The sequence below is a fragment of the Streptopelia decaocto genome (assembly GCF_964273445.1).
Source record: "Streptopelia decaocto genome assembly, chromosome: 1".
Classification (NCBI taxonomy): Eukaryota; Metazoa; Chordata; class Aves; order Columbiformes; family Columbidae; genus Streptopelia; species Streptopelia decaocto.
Window position 1 is genome coordinate 32,913,827 of NC_138663.1, and position 17,079 is coordinate 32,930,905.

Below are 17,079 nucleotides of genomic sequence, written 5' to 3' on the forward strand. Positions count from 1 at the left end.
TGGGGGCAGGGGGAGGAATTGCATTTGAACATAATGAAAAGATTTATTTTTATATTTTTTTACAGTAAGGGTGATTGAACACTGAAATTGGTTGCCCAGAGAGCTTATGGAGTCTCCAACCCAGAAAACATTCCAAATCCAACTGGGTGCAGTCCTGAGAATCCAGCTCTATTTGACCTTGCTCTGAGCAGGGGGATTAGGCAAGATGATCTCCAGAGTTCCCTTCCAACCTCACCTTTTCTATATATCTGATAAATTATTTAAACAGAGCTTTTAAATCATCTTTTGCAGAAGGAAACAGTAAGAATTGGTGATTTTATTTTCTAGGTTATTGCTGGGTTGTGGATTCAATGTTCTGTTAATTAATTCACAGGTTTAGCAGCTGCTGACAAATTCTATGTAACTGTATGTTTTAAGTGAAAAATGCCAAGATTCTTCAACAAGCAGTATTTTAATAGATGTAGCATAAACAGAAATAAGTAACGTGATTTAGAAATAGATTGGGCATCTTTACATCAATCCCCCTCCCTCCTAGTATACGATCACAACTAAAGATGTCTGCCCAGAAAAGATTACATCACCTTTGTAGATGAAGTGACTGTTCAAAAAGGGAAGCTTCCAGCATAAATTATTTGTAGCACGAATGTCTTGAATCACTTCAAGCCTAACAAGAAGCAGCTTCAGGAAACTCTGTCATATTCCCTGGGAGTAAACACGTACTTTCTGAAGATCGGGTTTTCTTTTATGGCTGTATAAGGCATCACATTTCTGACAACACAGTCTCAGAACAAAAAAGCTTTTGCTCTTATCAACAGGATAGCTCTTCCATTTGCCACCCTGATGGTATTTCAGAGTATATGTTTCAAAGCCACATGCAAGTAGATTTTAATGCTACATTTGCACATTAATATCCAAATGATGTGACCAAGCCTGTACCCTGTGGCTGATCTCTAGCACTACTTATTTCAACAGGAAGAAAAAATATTATGTTCATTGGAGGTCCACCAGGACAGAGGGGCTTCTCCTTGCAAGGCTGACCTATGAAACTGGTTTGAGGCTGGCAAACTAGCTCCGAATCACAACAAGAGCATCACTAGTTCTGAGATACCAGGCGAAAACTGCCATAATAACCTATGTTAAATATCAGATATTCAGAAAGGCATTCAGATCTGGTCCAAGTCCCTGTCTGGCCTCCTATACGTTTCCCAAAGGGCAGGAAGGACAGGCAGTCAGGCCAGCAGTCCGGCTGCTTTTGAAGGGTGTTTGGGGCTGAATGCATTTAGGTTAGATTAAGCTGCCTGAACTTTCTGAATTGGGAACAGAGTGTCCCCGGGTTCTCCTCTAAAGAAGAGAGCAGAGACCGGGGGCAATTCAGAAAAGCCAGTAAGATCTTTCTTTGACAGGGGCTTTTACTATTGACTATACAAGGAGAGACTAAAGCAAATATGCTTCTAGTCTACACACTTCTGATAGGAGTATAAAGCTGGAAAAGATAAATGAGAGCCTTGAAATTGTACATGTTTTATTAAGTCAATAATAGCAGAATGCTGGCAAGGAGCACGTAAGACAAATATTACTAAAACAAAGTCACTGTTTTAATACTTGAGCATTATCTTGGCACACAATTTGTTCCAAGCAAAAACACAACATTGTTACATTGAAGAGACCTTGGTATCCTGTACCACATTATTTGCAGTCTGTGAAACAGTGAGGAATATTTGAAAATTTACTCTTTTGACATTTTTCTAGAAATAGATGAACAATCAGGATACTGCTTTTCACACAGCATCCCTCTTGTGCACTGTGGTCATATCTGCTCAAATACAGAAGAATGAAAACAATCACATATCTCACCTCTCAAATGGACCAGATAATGCAGAATTCAGATCAGTCTGTGTTTTTCATTAAACTGGACATGTTTACAACTCAGATGAAAGCAATAGTTGCTCAAATGACCTCCTTTCCTCTGTTTGGAAGATTTATTGAAGGCAATATAGAACAGCAACAATAGTCAATCATAGGTGGCAGACTGCCCTTTTATTAGGCATACTGAAGCCAATTAATCTAAGTGAGCTTTCTCCCTGTACCTCCTGGAGGCATGTATCGTTAGAACGCATTTAAATATTCTGCAGCAATAAATAAAAGCACTGAAAGTATTCATTTGAACTTTGAGAAATAATTTACAGGCACTTGAGATGCTACATATTAACATTCTACATACTTTGCTGGGCAATATAATTAGCCTAGATGCAAGACTTAGAAAATAAAGTTCTAAAACAAGGCTTTGTGATACTGCCATCCTCAGGGGCAGCAGGAAGAGAAAGGAATGCCTGCAAAATGAGGTAAAAGCAGTAGGAACACTGAAACTTGCCTTAACACAGAGTCAGAACACTGAGTTAATAAGAAGTCTTCAAATAAGGTTGTAAAGGAAGGTGGGCTACTGAACCAGTCACACATTTACAGCACAGAAGTAATCAATTACTGAAATTTATTTCTAGATGTCAGATTATCTACCATTTATAGGAGATACCAAAGGCCATTTGAGGTGAAAAGCAAGTCTATAATAATCTTATTAATTATGAAACATCAAAACCTAAGATGTCTTAATTCATGTTCTCATTTTTGCAGTCCATGTGCTTCTAATTAGAACTGCAGCAATATATTCCCTTGGGAGGCATACAAGAAAAGAGAGTAACGTTTTAGTAGCATCTTCCTCTTACTGGACACACTTAAATAATCCTTTTTTCTTGGATTACCTCAAACATCCTCCTTGGATTACTTTCATCCTAAATTCAATTATAATCTTACCAGTTTCACAGCTGGGTCCAGTGAAGCCTTGTGGGCAGGCACACACATTGGAAGCAATACAGGCTCCTCCATTCCTACATCCGTCTTTGCAAAAGGCTGCAAAATGCAAAATCACAATATATGGGTAACAGAACTACAGTCAACAACCATGCAGGTGGCCACAGGCCACTGGCAGGCTGGCATGAAACACGGTCCCTGAGGCATGGAGCACAGATGCTGCCTTCTCCGAAGGACAGAGGTCATGAAGAGATGGTTTATGGCCCCCCTGCCTCATCAGCCAGATGGGCTGACAAGCTACAGAAGGAGATTAGAGTAAATCATCTGAAGACAAGAGCTCATATATATGTTCCTTTTCACGCACTGAGAAGCAGTGAAAGGCAGCATCTTCCCCAGGAACAGACTCTTCCTAGGGCAGCACTGGTCTTCTCCGCTCCCCAGATAAAGGCCTGGGCATAACAGACACAATTGAACCCTAAATTATCTGGCTACCTTATTCCTTGATTAAGCAATTAGATCAAAACAATAAAAACAGTAATTTTGTCTTAGGAGTTTCTGAAGAACTTTAAAACTTCTACCATTTACAGTTTGAAGCCCATCCTTGGGTTGGCTCTTTGGCACGCTGCAATCTGAGAAGCCATGCTCACATATTTAGGTGCAGCATGCTCCAGATACAGCCATGAGGATGTGTGTGCATTGGAGTCCCTTCTGCAGACAAAGAAATGTGACCAGCCCTGACAGTAAACACAGCAGTTGTTAGTTGCTCTGATTTTATACACAATATGGAAGGAGCAATGCTCTGGTCACAAAAAAAAAAAAAAAAGAAAAAAAAGAAAACCAAACTATAGGTGAAGCTCAGCAGATGGATGTTATCACTGATGTAAAAGCTGCTCCAGGGCACTGGTCTCACCCTGCACTTGCAACCAGCCACCAGAGATGCCAGGCTTTGGTTTGTAGCTGCTCTGTGTAACAGCACCACTGGTGCAGTCTTAAGGCTCATCTGAGAGAGAATACGAGTGTCATTGACTTGAGCTTTCCAGCTCTCAGGTTCCAGGCACCAGCGCTGTGGCGTGAGAGCTCCAGCACTGAGTGAGACATCTCAGCTTCCCGGGCAGGCTGACATAGTGCACAGCTGGCAGCACAGTGCGTGAAAAGCTGCCAAAACCAGGGTGACAAGAGGCACATCCAGGTCTCTCTGAAGGACACTGGCATCCAAGCCAGGGCTGTAGAGAAGTACTTTTCTCAAATTGGGATACACAGGCTCAGAACCTACTCCTGTATACTGTCTTTTCAGTACTGAAAAGGGAGGAAGGGAAGGATGCACTTTTCTTTGATGATGGATCCAGGTGCCCCCTGAAATGTCAGATCTGCAGTCAGAGCTCTTAGCCAGGCAACAGAAGAGCTGAACGATGTGCTCTGGGGTTATGCACCACCTCTTTGACCAAAAGAAATCAATTACCTTTTTGCAAGCTGACACACCTCCAGCAGAAGGACTGGGGAATACTCCCAAGCACAGCACAGTAGTGAGTTCTCTTCTGAGAGGAGCAGCTCTGGGTTTGATCCTCCTCAGGCTAAGACTTTTTTTCCCATTCCCCAGAGGAGGGGACATGGCATAAAAGGGCATATTTGCTGACATCTAACCATCTAACCATCTCTAACCATCTGTTTGACTGGAAGTGGACTAGGTTGTTGTGCTTTACAAAGAGCTTGTTTATGTTAGGAATACTTTGAAAAATCATACAGTGACCCAGCTGAAGGAATAACTACTGCTAAATTCTTAAACAGGCTTAGAAATTAAAGAAATTCTGTGTTGCTAACAGATCAAGAGGACTGTGGTGCAATTTCTAGGAACACTGGGTATACTATTGCTGCAGCGAGACCACTTCTTGCGTCTGAGCCAGTTGCCCTACAGCTACATATTACTTTTATTTTCAAGTATTCTCTAAATCCTATGCTTGGAGCCTGAGGACTTCAAGGATTTGGGTTGGAGTATCAAGTATCATCTCCTCTGACATGAGATGCAACAGAAATAAAAGCAACGCTGTATCTCTGGGAACATATCTAAGACCAGTAACGTAACTTCTAATGTTTACCAGTGAATGAGACTGTTAGAAAACAATGCACCACCTTGTGTGTAGCAAAGGTTTTGTGCATGCACATCTACTGCTTTCCTCATTTACAATAAAAAGACACAGCATACCAAACGTTCAGTTTATCCAAGTAAAATAGCGAGTGATTGATCGTGGACAATGTAGATCTGACTATGTTTTCACAGCTGTAACTTTGTTGATAACTGTCAGCTTTCTTGAATAGTGACGCGAGGCAGAAATGTTAACATGAGACAGAAATGAAACATAATTACTTCAAATTATAGTTCATACTAACTTATGTACACATCATCCTCAAACTACTGTGAATTCTGCATGTAAATCTGTCTATTACAATCTTCTTATAGGTGCGAGACCGGAGCGCCCAGCCTAGCATTTTGTCTGTCTTCTTCAAGGTACATGAACAGATTTGCATCAACTATGACAAAGCATCTCATCCAGTTCAAAGACTGACATACCCCCGGGGTTCCCAGCAGCTTACCTTTACAGATGGTACCATTCCCTGTGTAACCTGGCTTGCAGACACAGTTGTGCCCACCCACGGTGTTGAAACACAGCGCGTTTTCATCACAGTTGTGCTGGTTTGTTATACATTCATCATGCTCTGAAAAGTGAAACAAGAATGGAGTGGTCCTGAATTTTTAAAACACAACAGAATAAAAGCCTTTGATAGGTTTCCATGTTAAAAAGAAATAAAAACAGTAGTAGCTACCGACAATAGGGCTACGTGAACACGTAACCATGGGACAGCCAGCATATGTAATTTCAGCACATACTGGTGTGTGATAACTGTGCTGCAGCATAACTCCAGTTTCATTAAAAGGGAGCCACCATCATGATACTTTCCATGTGGGCTACAGTGCCCTCATAAACATTTGTCAAGGAGCTGGCCAACATACTGAAAATCCATATGCTAGTTCTACTGTATAATGTATTCATGCAGGTTTATCTTATGTGGGATTCGTAGGATTTCCTTCCGAAAACTGACTAATGGTGCGAGTCACATGTTCCAAACTGCAAAAGATACGGTTAGCAGAAGGCAGGACTTCAAAACACAGCCCGCGTTTTCCTTTCCTTCAGTGCATATGCAGCACTTTATTTAGATGAAGTAACTCAAAAACAAAGGTCTGCCTGCTGTTCAAGGGACTTTCAGCACAATGTCTCCTAGCACCAGAATGCAATGCATGAGACTCCTCAGTCTGGTGACTAGACTTAGACATACTAGGAAATACACCTTCTGGGAATAAATAAGAAATCTTGACAATGTGATTTTGTCTTGATTTGCAATGCACTGTTTAATCTGAAACAAAAAATTATAGTATAAGTGTTCAGGTTACTGAACATTTCAATATTTTAGTTTGTGATTTTCAAGGAATTGGAAAATGCTCTGAAGTGTCATTTCAAAATGCCAAATGAAATGCTCTAGTATTTTCAAAATGCAGTATCTTTGCCTGTAGGCATGAAAATGACATGTTTCCACCTTCTGGAAATATTCCATATATTTTCCTTAAATCAAGAATATTCACCTATCCATAAATAATTTCAGACCACTGAAATTTTAATTTCAGGAAAACTGACTGTTTGGGGAAAACAAAAGCACCTAATTTCAGTCAGAACACACGGACTAACCTACATGTGAGGTTTTCATAGCCATAATTCTGCCCAAGTTTTAGCAAATTTCATTAGTGCGGCTTATGCCAGTTCTGGCTGACACAAACCTTAAATCTGGAATTGGATGCTCTTTCTTCCCCAGTTTTGGTTATGTCACACTGCTCTGAATCTTCCCTTTTATAAATAAGGAGCTGAAGTCTGCACATTCCGCACAGAGTTGTCAGGAAAATTAATTTCTTAACATTTGCAAATCACTATGGAAATGTTCAACAAGCTATTTCAATATTGGCCATAAACCGTAGGAGTATATAGCTGGTAGAATGGCACATCTCTAACCCATCAGTGGATGTCAATTGTCCTCTAGCAGTGGCAAGTACCTGTAGTTTTAAAGGCCAAAAAAATTCACCACAATGTAATTTATTAATCTGAAACACAACATAGGTTGAGATACATTTCATTTTTTGGTGGGTTGGTTGTTGTTGAGGAGTGTTTATTTGTTTGGGTTTTTAATAACACTAATATAACACCCCTCTTGAAACAAGGACTTATATGTCTCTTACATCACCAACAACACTCTCATCCACCCTCAGTACCGAGGCATCAGCACTCACTGAGCTGAGTCCCTCGCTGGATGCAGCAGAGCAAGGGCTGCAGGCCTCTGCCCTGAAGCATGAGATTTAATTACTTTGCTCTCAGCATGAATAACTAAAATTGTTATTGTTCACCAAATGACCCAGCCCCTCTAAAATCCAATTACAGTTTTGACTCCAACCTCCTAACATATTGAAATCTCTCATGCTGGCTGAAAGAGAATTTATGCTGAATCATAAAATAAAGAAAAACAAAAGTCATGACCATACAAATTAGGTAAAAATTGTTATCTGCACTGTAATAATATTCCAGCTTTCTTAGTCTGTGTTAATATTATTATTTAAATATTATATATGCTATTTAAATATTAAATGTATATTATTTTCTCATTTGTAAAGGTTGTACATAACATACAACAGGAAAATAATTATGGAAATGTGAGAAACATTATGCACCCAGCAGGCCAAAATACCTTGCAAAGCCATTATCTTGGTATCTCAGGAAGAAGCGTCTATACTACCACTTGGGTCCCTCACTATAAGACAGGCATTGAGGTGCTGGAGTGTGTCCAAAGGAGAGCAACAAAACTGGTGAAGGGTCCGGAGCACAAGTCTGAGAAGGAGCGGCTGAGGGAACTGGGGCTGTTTAGCCTGAAGAAAAGGAGGCTGAGGGGAGACCTTCTTGCTGCCTTCAACTACCTGAAAGGAGGTTGTAGCATGGAGGGTGTTGGTCTCTCTATTTGGGAGAACCAAAATAGCAAGTGGTAGGAGGAGAGGAAATGGCCTCAAGTTGCAACAGAGAAGGTTCGGATTGGACATTAGTAAAAATTTCTCCACTGAAAGGGTTGTCAGGCATTGGAACAGGCTGCCCAGGGAAGTGGTTGAGTAACCATCCCTGGATGTTTTTAAAAGATGTTCATATGTGGCGCTTTGGGACATGGTTTAGTGGTGGACTTGGCAGTGTTAGGTTTATGGTTGGACTTGATGATCTTAAAGGTCTTTTCCAACCTAAATGATTCTATGATTCTATACAGCAACACATCACACCAGCAAACTCAGTGTAAATCACTGAATTAGACAAATTCAGTATCATTCTCAACGAGGAAGCGTAAGAAAATTCATGGAGGATGCTTGCTAATATTTCAGGAGGATGGTCCAGCGCATAACCCAATCAAAACAGCCAGTACTTCTACTTCTGTGGTTATCTGCTCAAACTTCATGTCTATTTTTACTTAAATCAAATATTAGCAACTCATGAAAAATTCATGGGTCTGATAAATGATTCTTGGATTGAAGTTTACATGTCATTTTTAGGAGGAAAATGTCTCAGAGTAAAATGAATTTTTGTGATTCAATTAAAGAAGCAGAGATTCTAAAATTATAGGAATGGGAAAAATCAGCAAAAACTTATCAGGATGTTCTACATTCCACCTAGATTGTTGCCCTGTAGCATCTGAGCTTAGGTTCAATAATACCATTAAAACCATTTAAACATAGTACTTCTTCATATTCCTTCTTACAGTGGCACCTAAAGAACAGTCAGCCTACACTGCAGGACCTGCTCTTTTATGGACTGATTACAAATGCTCAAACTACACCAGCAAAAATCCTGTATGTAAAGCATCTTACTACATTCACTCTTCCAAGACACTGCGCACTATCCACACCAATTTGAAGAGACCATCAGAGACATCGTCTCCCAGAATTCTCTGTTAATAACAAGGCAGACTGTCCAGCTTTATTAAAGACAGCAATACTTATTTGTAATAAAAAGGGTGGTGGTCTGTTGATAATTCTTCATTAATCCATGCTTATCACTTTGGTTTCTTTTTCTAAATCAAACACTTAGAAAGACACCTTAAATAAGGAGGATGCTGCAAATACTGAGTTCAGCAATCTTAAATATCAAATCAGGAACTGTAGAAGCAGACAGGACCATGGATTACAAAGAACAAAAAAAGGCTATTTATAAAATAATCATTTAAATAGAAACATTAATACGGTTTTTCAGTTCAAAAACCAGTATGGAAACATTATTTGCATTATTTAGAAATTTCAATACTGCCCAAATATATTTCTGATGCACCAAGAAGCAACACTGAGGTCATTCATTTCAAGCATCTTTAGAAATCATGTGACACTTTTAACAAAAGTCCTGTACTTATTTCACTACATACCATCACGATGATGGGGACAGGTCAGGTACAAATGCATTACAGAGGCAAGGAAATAAAAATTACTTTTGCAAAGGGATTTTAATGATTAATACATCTGTATTTGCATAAACATATTCTATAAAGACCAAAAGCACTGGTTTCAATGATTACTTCTAAAGCTTTATTATCTAATATATTAAAATTACATTTTGCACTGTTCAGGACTCTGTGCTCAACAGTGTTAAAATTCACAACATCTCTGATCTGAGTGAGAATGAACCAAAGTTTTAAATGCAGTATTTATATTGACTAAACTATCTCTGGAATGAGGTCCTTTAGATAGAAAAAAAATGTCAACTCTAAACTTTGCTGTTGCTCCACAGTAATAACAATAGCAACAGTAAGTGCGTATTAATGTTCCATGAAATAGTCCTTATGACTTAGAGATTTAAAAAATTATGTGAAGATGAAATTAATTCACTTACAAGCATTTGAAGGTGCAGCAAATAGAGCATATACAGACACACAAATACACATCACAGAAATACATATACACATATGTACATACATACACATACAGTAAAGGTGACGTACTTTCATTTATTTTGGATAATTTTTAAACACTACCCTAGAATATTTAGTTAAGAATATATAGCTTGCTTGACAAAAATGTTGTTACTTCAGGGCATTCAGGGTAAAGTACTGCATCCTAGTACTTCACCTGCTACATCCTAGAGACTGCCAGCATAAAGAGATCAGGACTCACGAGATTCAATGATGTATGACAATGCAATGACAGGTGGGTGATCTGTCTTATCACCTATGCAAAGATTCTTGCAGAGCTTCGTAAAATTTAGCATACTGTCTATAAGTTGTGTCACCTATGTCCACATCCTTTTATTTTCCTTGTACTATGCAAGATCAGTTCCCATCCTTCCTGCCATGTGTTTCACAGTTAAAAATAAACAAAAAATCTGTAGAGCATTACCTACTTGAGTGATGCAAGCCTTCCCAGTATTTGCCTTGCACATCCACATTCTCCAAACCAGGAGTAAAAACGGATGATGATTAAGTTGGATCACTTACTTATGTGTAAAGAATATTACGCTGGCAGTTTTCCTGAACCATCCATTACCAACATCAGAGAACAGGAGCTGAGATCACACTTAAGGCACGGAAATGCATAAAAGTTCCCAAATATGTAAATAAAATACACCCCTCCAATTGTACTCTTGTAACATCATGCAACCGATGCTCATTTCTGAGTGACGAACTTGTGGATTAAATTAAAATATTTTAAATAAAGGTAACATATTAGGTATTTTCTCCTTTCAATGCCTCTGAACTCTTAAACTCAAATTACTTTTGACCTCCTGTCTCCTTCCCATTGATTTGGTATACATCTAGAGAGCCTCAGTGACCAGCTGGCAATCTGACATCACGATGACAACAGTCACAGCAGTAACAACAGATAAGAGTTACTTGAATTATCAATAGCTGGCACACTTAAATGTCCACTTACGTTTTATCTTAATTACAAGCTTTTTTCCCTCGTACAGTTCATGTAGAAGACAAAAATTAGTAGTAATTATACGGGTAGTTTGGAAGACTTATTCCATCAGGATCGTTTGGGAAATGACAGATGGTTAATTTCTTTAAGACTTCATATTAACTAGTTTAAACTCTAATTGGAGGAGTTACTTAAAGTCTCAGTATATGTGCACTATTTCACAAAGCAAATGCTGTAAATTTATTTATGATTATGCTATTTCTTCCATATATTTATGTTAATTTATTGCATTGATATTCCCAAAGTCAAGTATGCCTCAATTCATTTTTCTATAGATATTCCCTAATTCAATTGCAAAATGGGACTCATGCTTTAATTATGCATAGAGTTACCATCACACGGTTTACCCATAGTTAATGCTGAAGTCATTAATCATTAATTAATGACCATCAGCAGCTGTCCTCAGTTCAAAGCTGGGGATATGAAAAGCCAGGTCTCCCGACAATAGTCTATTCACTGCTAATCCTGTTACTTGATTGATTTTCACCTTTATCCACTCCCATATATCCATGCTGCTCTTGGACCTCATTTTCTAATTCTTTCTTCAGTGCATCCATAAACAACAATTTCTGCAGATCTGTGTCCAGAATTTTCCTCCTTTTTTTTCTCTTAATTATGTTGATAATAAAAATAGCACTGGCATGTGCATGTTCTACTTTCAAGGTCTGTTTAGAGACCATCTTGTTTTCTGAAATGCTGTTTCTGTCTGTAATTACTTAGTCCATTGTTCTTCAGGGAGAACAGCTGCCATTGTCTCATCCAGATGTCTCCTTCTCTCTTTTATCTATTAGCTTATTTACTTATTCTATATTTGGTATTAATATGATAAAAAGTAAAACCAAGAAAACTATAAAGAAACCTTAGGAAGAAAATCTGCCTGGGGATACAGCCAAGATCCAGTGTTCCTTTTCATATCCGTTATGAGAAAGCTCCTGGACTGCATCTTAGTTATACCACTAGAAAGATATATTAATAACAGCAAATCTATATTAGTGGCAATTATTGATGCAGGATTAAAAGCAGGTGAAAAAAACACTTGATCAAGAGAAGGCATGACCAGGAACAAGCACTCGTTCTCTTTGTGTCTGCCTGCGAGGCGAGGACGGCTTTGGAGAAAGCTCCAAGGTGGCCGTAGCTCTGACAAGACTCAAGACAGGCATGGACCGAGCTGGACTTTTGGAAATGGTATAATTTGATGCACAAAACACAAATCCTGACACTGAATGTGATGATGAAATCCATCCCTAAAACACCTCCCATTTCCAATCATGAAGTTCTTTTCTTTCTAGGAGAAGTAAAGCTTTTAACATGTGGGCTACCAATTTGGAGAATACAAGAAAGACTCTGTGATCAAAAATTCCTAGAGAAAACCTGCATATTTATATGCAAATATAACTTCCAAAAATATGCGACATTCTAATCCTAGTAAATATTAGGTTTTTGAACACTTATTCTAAGAACATTTTCAATTTTACTTTTCAATTTTACTTTTTTTACAATTTTTTCTTAGGAAAACAATTTCACATACCAAAGCCTACAAGAGTTGTATACTTTGTTACTACCCTTTAAGATTATTTGCACAAAATCTCTTTTTATCTTTTGATTATTCCTATGCTGTTTTTTCATGCTAGACTGTAGGAATACATAACTCTTAGCTGTAAGTCCCTTTGAATTGTCCACTAGTAATTCCACATTCTGTAGCTCTAATAATGGATTTTATGATGCTAAACAGGGTATACTCTCCCCTAGGACTCAACTTGAAAAGCCTAACACATAAGCTGAATGTTGAACAGATCACCTTTCCTGTGTTATCTTCACACCAAGAAGTCCATGGCAAGATCTCCTGGAACTCAGGGAAGACAAAGACATTCTCGTTTTCAGACAGAACAGGCAAGCTGATGGGCAAAATACATATTTCAAGGCAGGCCTGTCATTAGTCCCTTCATCTTCCTCCACATTCCCTTCATCTTCCTAAACCCACCTGAGTTTCATCATCTTCAAAATGTGTGTTACAATTGTGATTTCCAGTTTCATGGAACAAGACATATTTTTGCAAAATACACTTCTCGTGGAGGCTTCTATTGTAGTATTATCCAGTGGCACTTCATGTATCATCCTGTGACTTTTTTTACACTTTTCAACCAGTTAGCAGAGGAAATATATTGAAGAATATTTAGCATGACAGCTGAAGTTAGATAAGCTTTAATTTATCTCCATTTTCCTTCATATCTGCCATTTTCTATATTCCTTCTTGAATAGAAAAGTTTAAGGGAAGGATTTTCTAAAGCACTTAGCATAGGTCTAACTGTTTCCCTAAAGGAAAATCTGTAACTCCCACTGATTTCAATGGCAAGACTGTAATACAAATGCAAAATTATTTTGAAAATCCCACCTTAAGAGATTTCAGTCTAGACAGAAGGTCTGTGACCTTGTCACCCACTTCTTTCTTGATTTAATTCAAACTTATCTCTTAATATCTTGTCTCTTTTATCACTGACATTTTAAAATAAGGTTTTTATCTTTTAAAAGCTATTTCATCATTTAGATTTTCCATATAAATTCATTTCATTATTTTATTATTTTTAATCTAGCCAGATGCATTACTTGTTGCCAGGTAAATCTTTTAAATTCCAACTTGTATTGTACACGAGACCTCGCAGGCACTTATGATAAACTGAGGCTTTCAATATCTTCTATTATGTTGTCAAAAGTGACAATGACGGCAAGCTCTATATCTGTAGTAGTGCTGCCTACTTTATTTCTGGTAGAATAGCCAGACTAGAGCTGTAAATATCCTATTTCAATTTCCTCAGCCAACTGAAAAATGTTTATTTTACTACTTCTCCTAATGCCAACCCTTTTAATTTACTGTTTCCTTACTAAAACGCTTCATATTATACAAGTCTGCCACCAGCAACAAATACATGTATTGGATATTTGGCATCCATCCTACACACATTTCTGTTATACAAATAAAGCAGGAAACTGACTCCCCAACTGCTGCTGAGGCTTCTGATTTTGCTGCCTGTTCTGTTTCACTAGAAACAACTAAGGGCCACCTAGATAACCAGAGGGCTCCAGCAAGAAAACACAGAATCATACAGAATGTTAGGGATTGGAAGGGACCTCAAAAGATCATCTAGTCCAATCCCCCTGCCGGAGCAGGAACACCTAGATGAGGTTACACAGGAATGTGTCCGGGTGAGTTTTGAATGCCTCCAGAGAAGGAGACTCCACAACCCCCTGGGCAGCCTGTTCCAGTGTTCTGTCACCCTCGCTGAGTAGTTTTTTCTCAAATTTAAGTGGAACCTCTTGTGTTCCAGTTTGAACCCATTACCCCTTGAAAACCTCTGATAAACACTGTTTTTCAGCACAGAGAGAACAGAAGGATGGACATACAACAGGGCAGATGATGTCTCAGCAATTAAGTACTGTCCAAAGTTGGTTTGATACACTGCAGACATACTCAAAAGCTCTCAGGAGACAGCTGGTGCCCCTCTTCTATACCTTTCAGGATAGCATCATGAACAGATTTTGCCAACTTGTTCCACAGGGTCCTGGGGAAACCACAGTTACAACATACAGCACCAGTACCATCATCAATGACAGTGCTTGTCATGTGAAGACAATGAGAAGTACAACAGTGGTGGACAAAATGCTGCTGTTACTGTTATCCTGCTCTTGTCTGCAGGCATCTGGAGCAGTTTACCAAACCATAAATATTAGGAAACAACTAGTTATTCTCTCCTCTTATGCAGCAGTGAAATTTCTTAATGTATGAGATGGTTCCTCTTATATCCCTGGTAGAACTGCAACACTAGCACTCAGATGACTCACTTAATATCAAGTAGGACAGTACTATTTTTGATAAGGCAACTGTAGTGCCTGAGCTCAGTGCGGGAGTAGGCCTTTCTTCAGTGTCGTTCACCTAATTTTGAAAAGAGTTCTCTACTTGAAAAAAGGGGACAAAGATATGCTTCGATGATGGTAAAGCAGAACCATGCTTTGCCCTCAGGTCAGTCTTGATACCATCTCTAGTGATGCTCTTCATTTTCCCTAGGGCACATCTTCCTTGGTAGTTTACAGAGGTGCACCAAGCCAGCACAGCACATGCATCCTTCACAGACACTGCACCTAAGCTGCCGCCCCTGGAAACCAAAGCTCTCGGGGAGAATGGTACAGCCAGTTCTCACCACAACACAGTGTCAGGGAAGAGCTAACATGCACACCCAGCCTTGGAAGCCAGGAGGTGCTCCTGGCTTCTGCAGTCCAGACATGGCCCGTGATGCCAGCAGATACCCTGCAGAGCAATCTGCTCTGCTTATAACAAAAAAACAGCACAGCATAGCAGTGGAGATGCAATGAAACTAGTTCTCATCTTCCTCTTCCCCTCCAAAATTGTATGAAAATTGACACTGGCTTACTAATATCACAGGTAGATTTTCTAGCCTACACTGTGTTTTCATTGAGACAGTTTCACTGCTAGTGCAAATCAAGCTTAATTATTTCTGTACTGACATATAAGAATACTTATGAGTGTTTTATACTGATAAATATTTGCATAAGCACGTTAGCAAACTTTACATATCTTGAAAAATTCTGCCATCAAATCATCTGTACTATTTAAGAACACCATGAATTTCCCTAATAAGCAGAACCATGGATGACATAAGTCTTCAGTGTTGTTTAGGTCTCAAATAGTCAAAATATGAATTTACAAACAAACCACAGATTTAAGGAAAAAAGCTGACCAGATATCCCGTTTTCCTAATACTACTGTAATCCCAGGATGACTTCACCTTTGTAATCCCACTTCCTCTACATATCTGCTCTTTGGAAAAGTTAGGATTTAAATTGAGATGCTGTGAACAACTTCGGAGGACTTCAAACAAAGATGAAGCCCACTCTAGGAAGGTGTATTAAGTGAATAACCACAGTGTGTTTAAAGCAGATTGGAATATCCATTTGGATTACCACCAACCATAATCTCTATTTACCTCCTGAACACTAAAATGATGTAAACAGACATTCAGATGAATTCTACATCTGCTTCCACCTTCTGAAGAGCTAGAGACAAGGTAATAAGTTCTTCTTAACAAGCATGCACACACTCCAAAATTATTAAAAACACAGAAAAACAGATTACTCTTAATGGAGCCCCACCTTTCCAGAAATCAGTCCTCTTATCTTGAAAATAATTGGCTATTTGTGCCCACTTTGAACAGTGTGGAACCTTTTATTTCTTTCTTTTTTTTTTTTTTTTAATTGCACCATCATTAAAAGATTCTACTAGAGGTTTCCAAACCCAAGCATCAAACTTAACATTGTGTGACAGCTGGTATGTTCCAAACTGATCACATTTAGTGGTCTGTAACAGGGTAAATGACACAATTACCTGCTGTAATTACTGTTGCTGACAATATATTTTCCCTGGTGATTGGTCTGTGTGACTCAGAGCTGCTTATCTTTGTCAGTCCAGTCCAAATCTCCATTTCCATGTGACTTGGACATTAACTTAGGAGGTATTTACAAATTAGTTCCAATATCTGCCAAGACAGATATTTGGGAGAGTATAAATTCATATTTTATTGCATGATTAAACAGCCTACCATTCTAATATTATTTTGCATTAGAAAATAAGCATTCACAACTAAATTTTGTTCCCAATTTAAATCAAATACTAAATATATTGGGAGGGAGACACACTGAAACAGGTAAATAAAATGAAGGAATAAAATGCAAATAAGTAAGTACACTGACATTTTCACAAAGTGCTCATCATTAATGCAAAACATGAAGTAAAAAAAATTAAGTGACAAAACATTAAGACACTTATTTCTCAATGCTTTCTTGTGACAATTTTAAAGAATAACTATAGAATACAGCAGTGACTTTTAATTTAGAGCAATGTGAGTTACAGGCTAATCAAACTAGCTGATTGCAAGCATTTTCCTGGGATATCTTTCAATTTAAAAATATAAAATAGATACAATTGCTTGCACCATTTCTCCTGTGAATACACTTAAGATTATGTGAAAAGACTGCAGCATATAATGACAGTAGAAAACAGAGACAGTCTTTTTAAGGTGACTTGGAAGCTTGTCAGAAAGGAAAACACTCCTACAAGAACTCCTACAAACCATTTAGGTAGAGCATCCTCTTATTTTCTTGCTAAGCTTGTTGACAGAGCTGTTGGCTCTCGAGGGAAACATGGAGATTTTCAAACTTCTTTGTTATTT

At 38.4% G+C, this 17,079-nt stretch overlaps 1 protein-coding gene across 2 annotated transcripts in view; it reads right to left on the bottom strand.

Annotated features, from left to right (window-relative positions):
- The window catches only part of NELL2 (neural EGFL like 2), a 152,785-nt gene that overhangs the window by 36,558 nt on the left and 99,148 nt on the right, over positions 1–17,079 (bottom strand). For both annotated transcript variants that reach the window (XM_082043446.1, XM_082043445.1), the window contains exons 14-15: positions 5,395–5,517; positions 2,809–2,904 (exon numbers count right to left, since the gene is read on the bottom strand). In XM_082043446.1, coding sequence (XP_081899572.1) covers positions 2,809–2,904; positions 5,395–5,517 — 219 coding nt within the window. The remainder of the gene's footprint in view (positions 1–2,808; positions 2,905–5,394; positions 5,518–17,079) is intronic.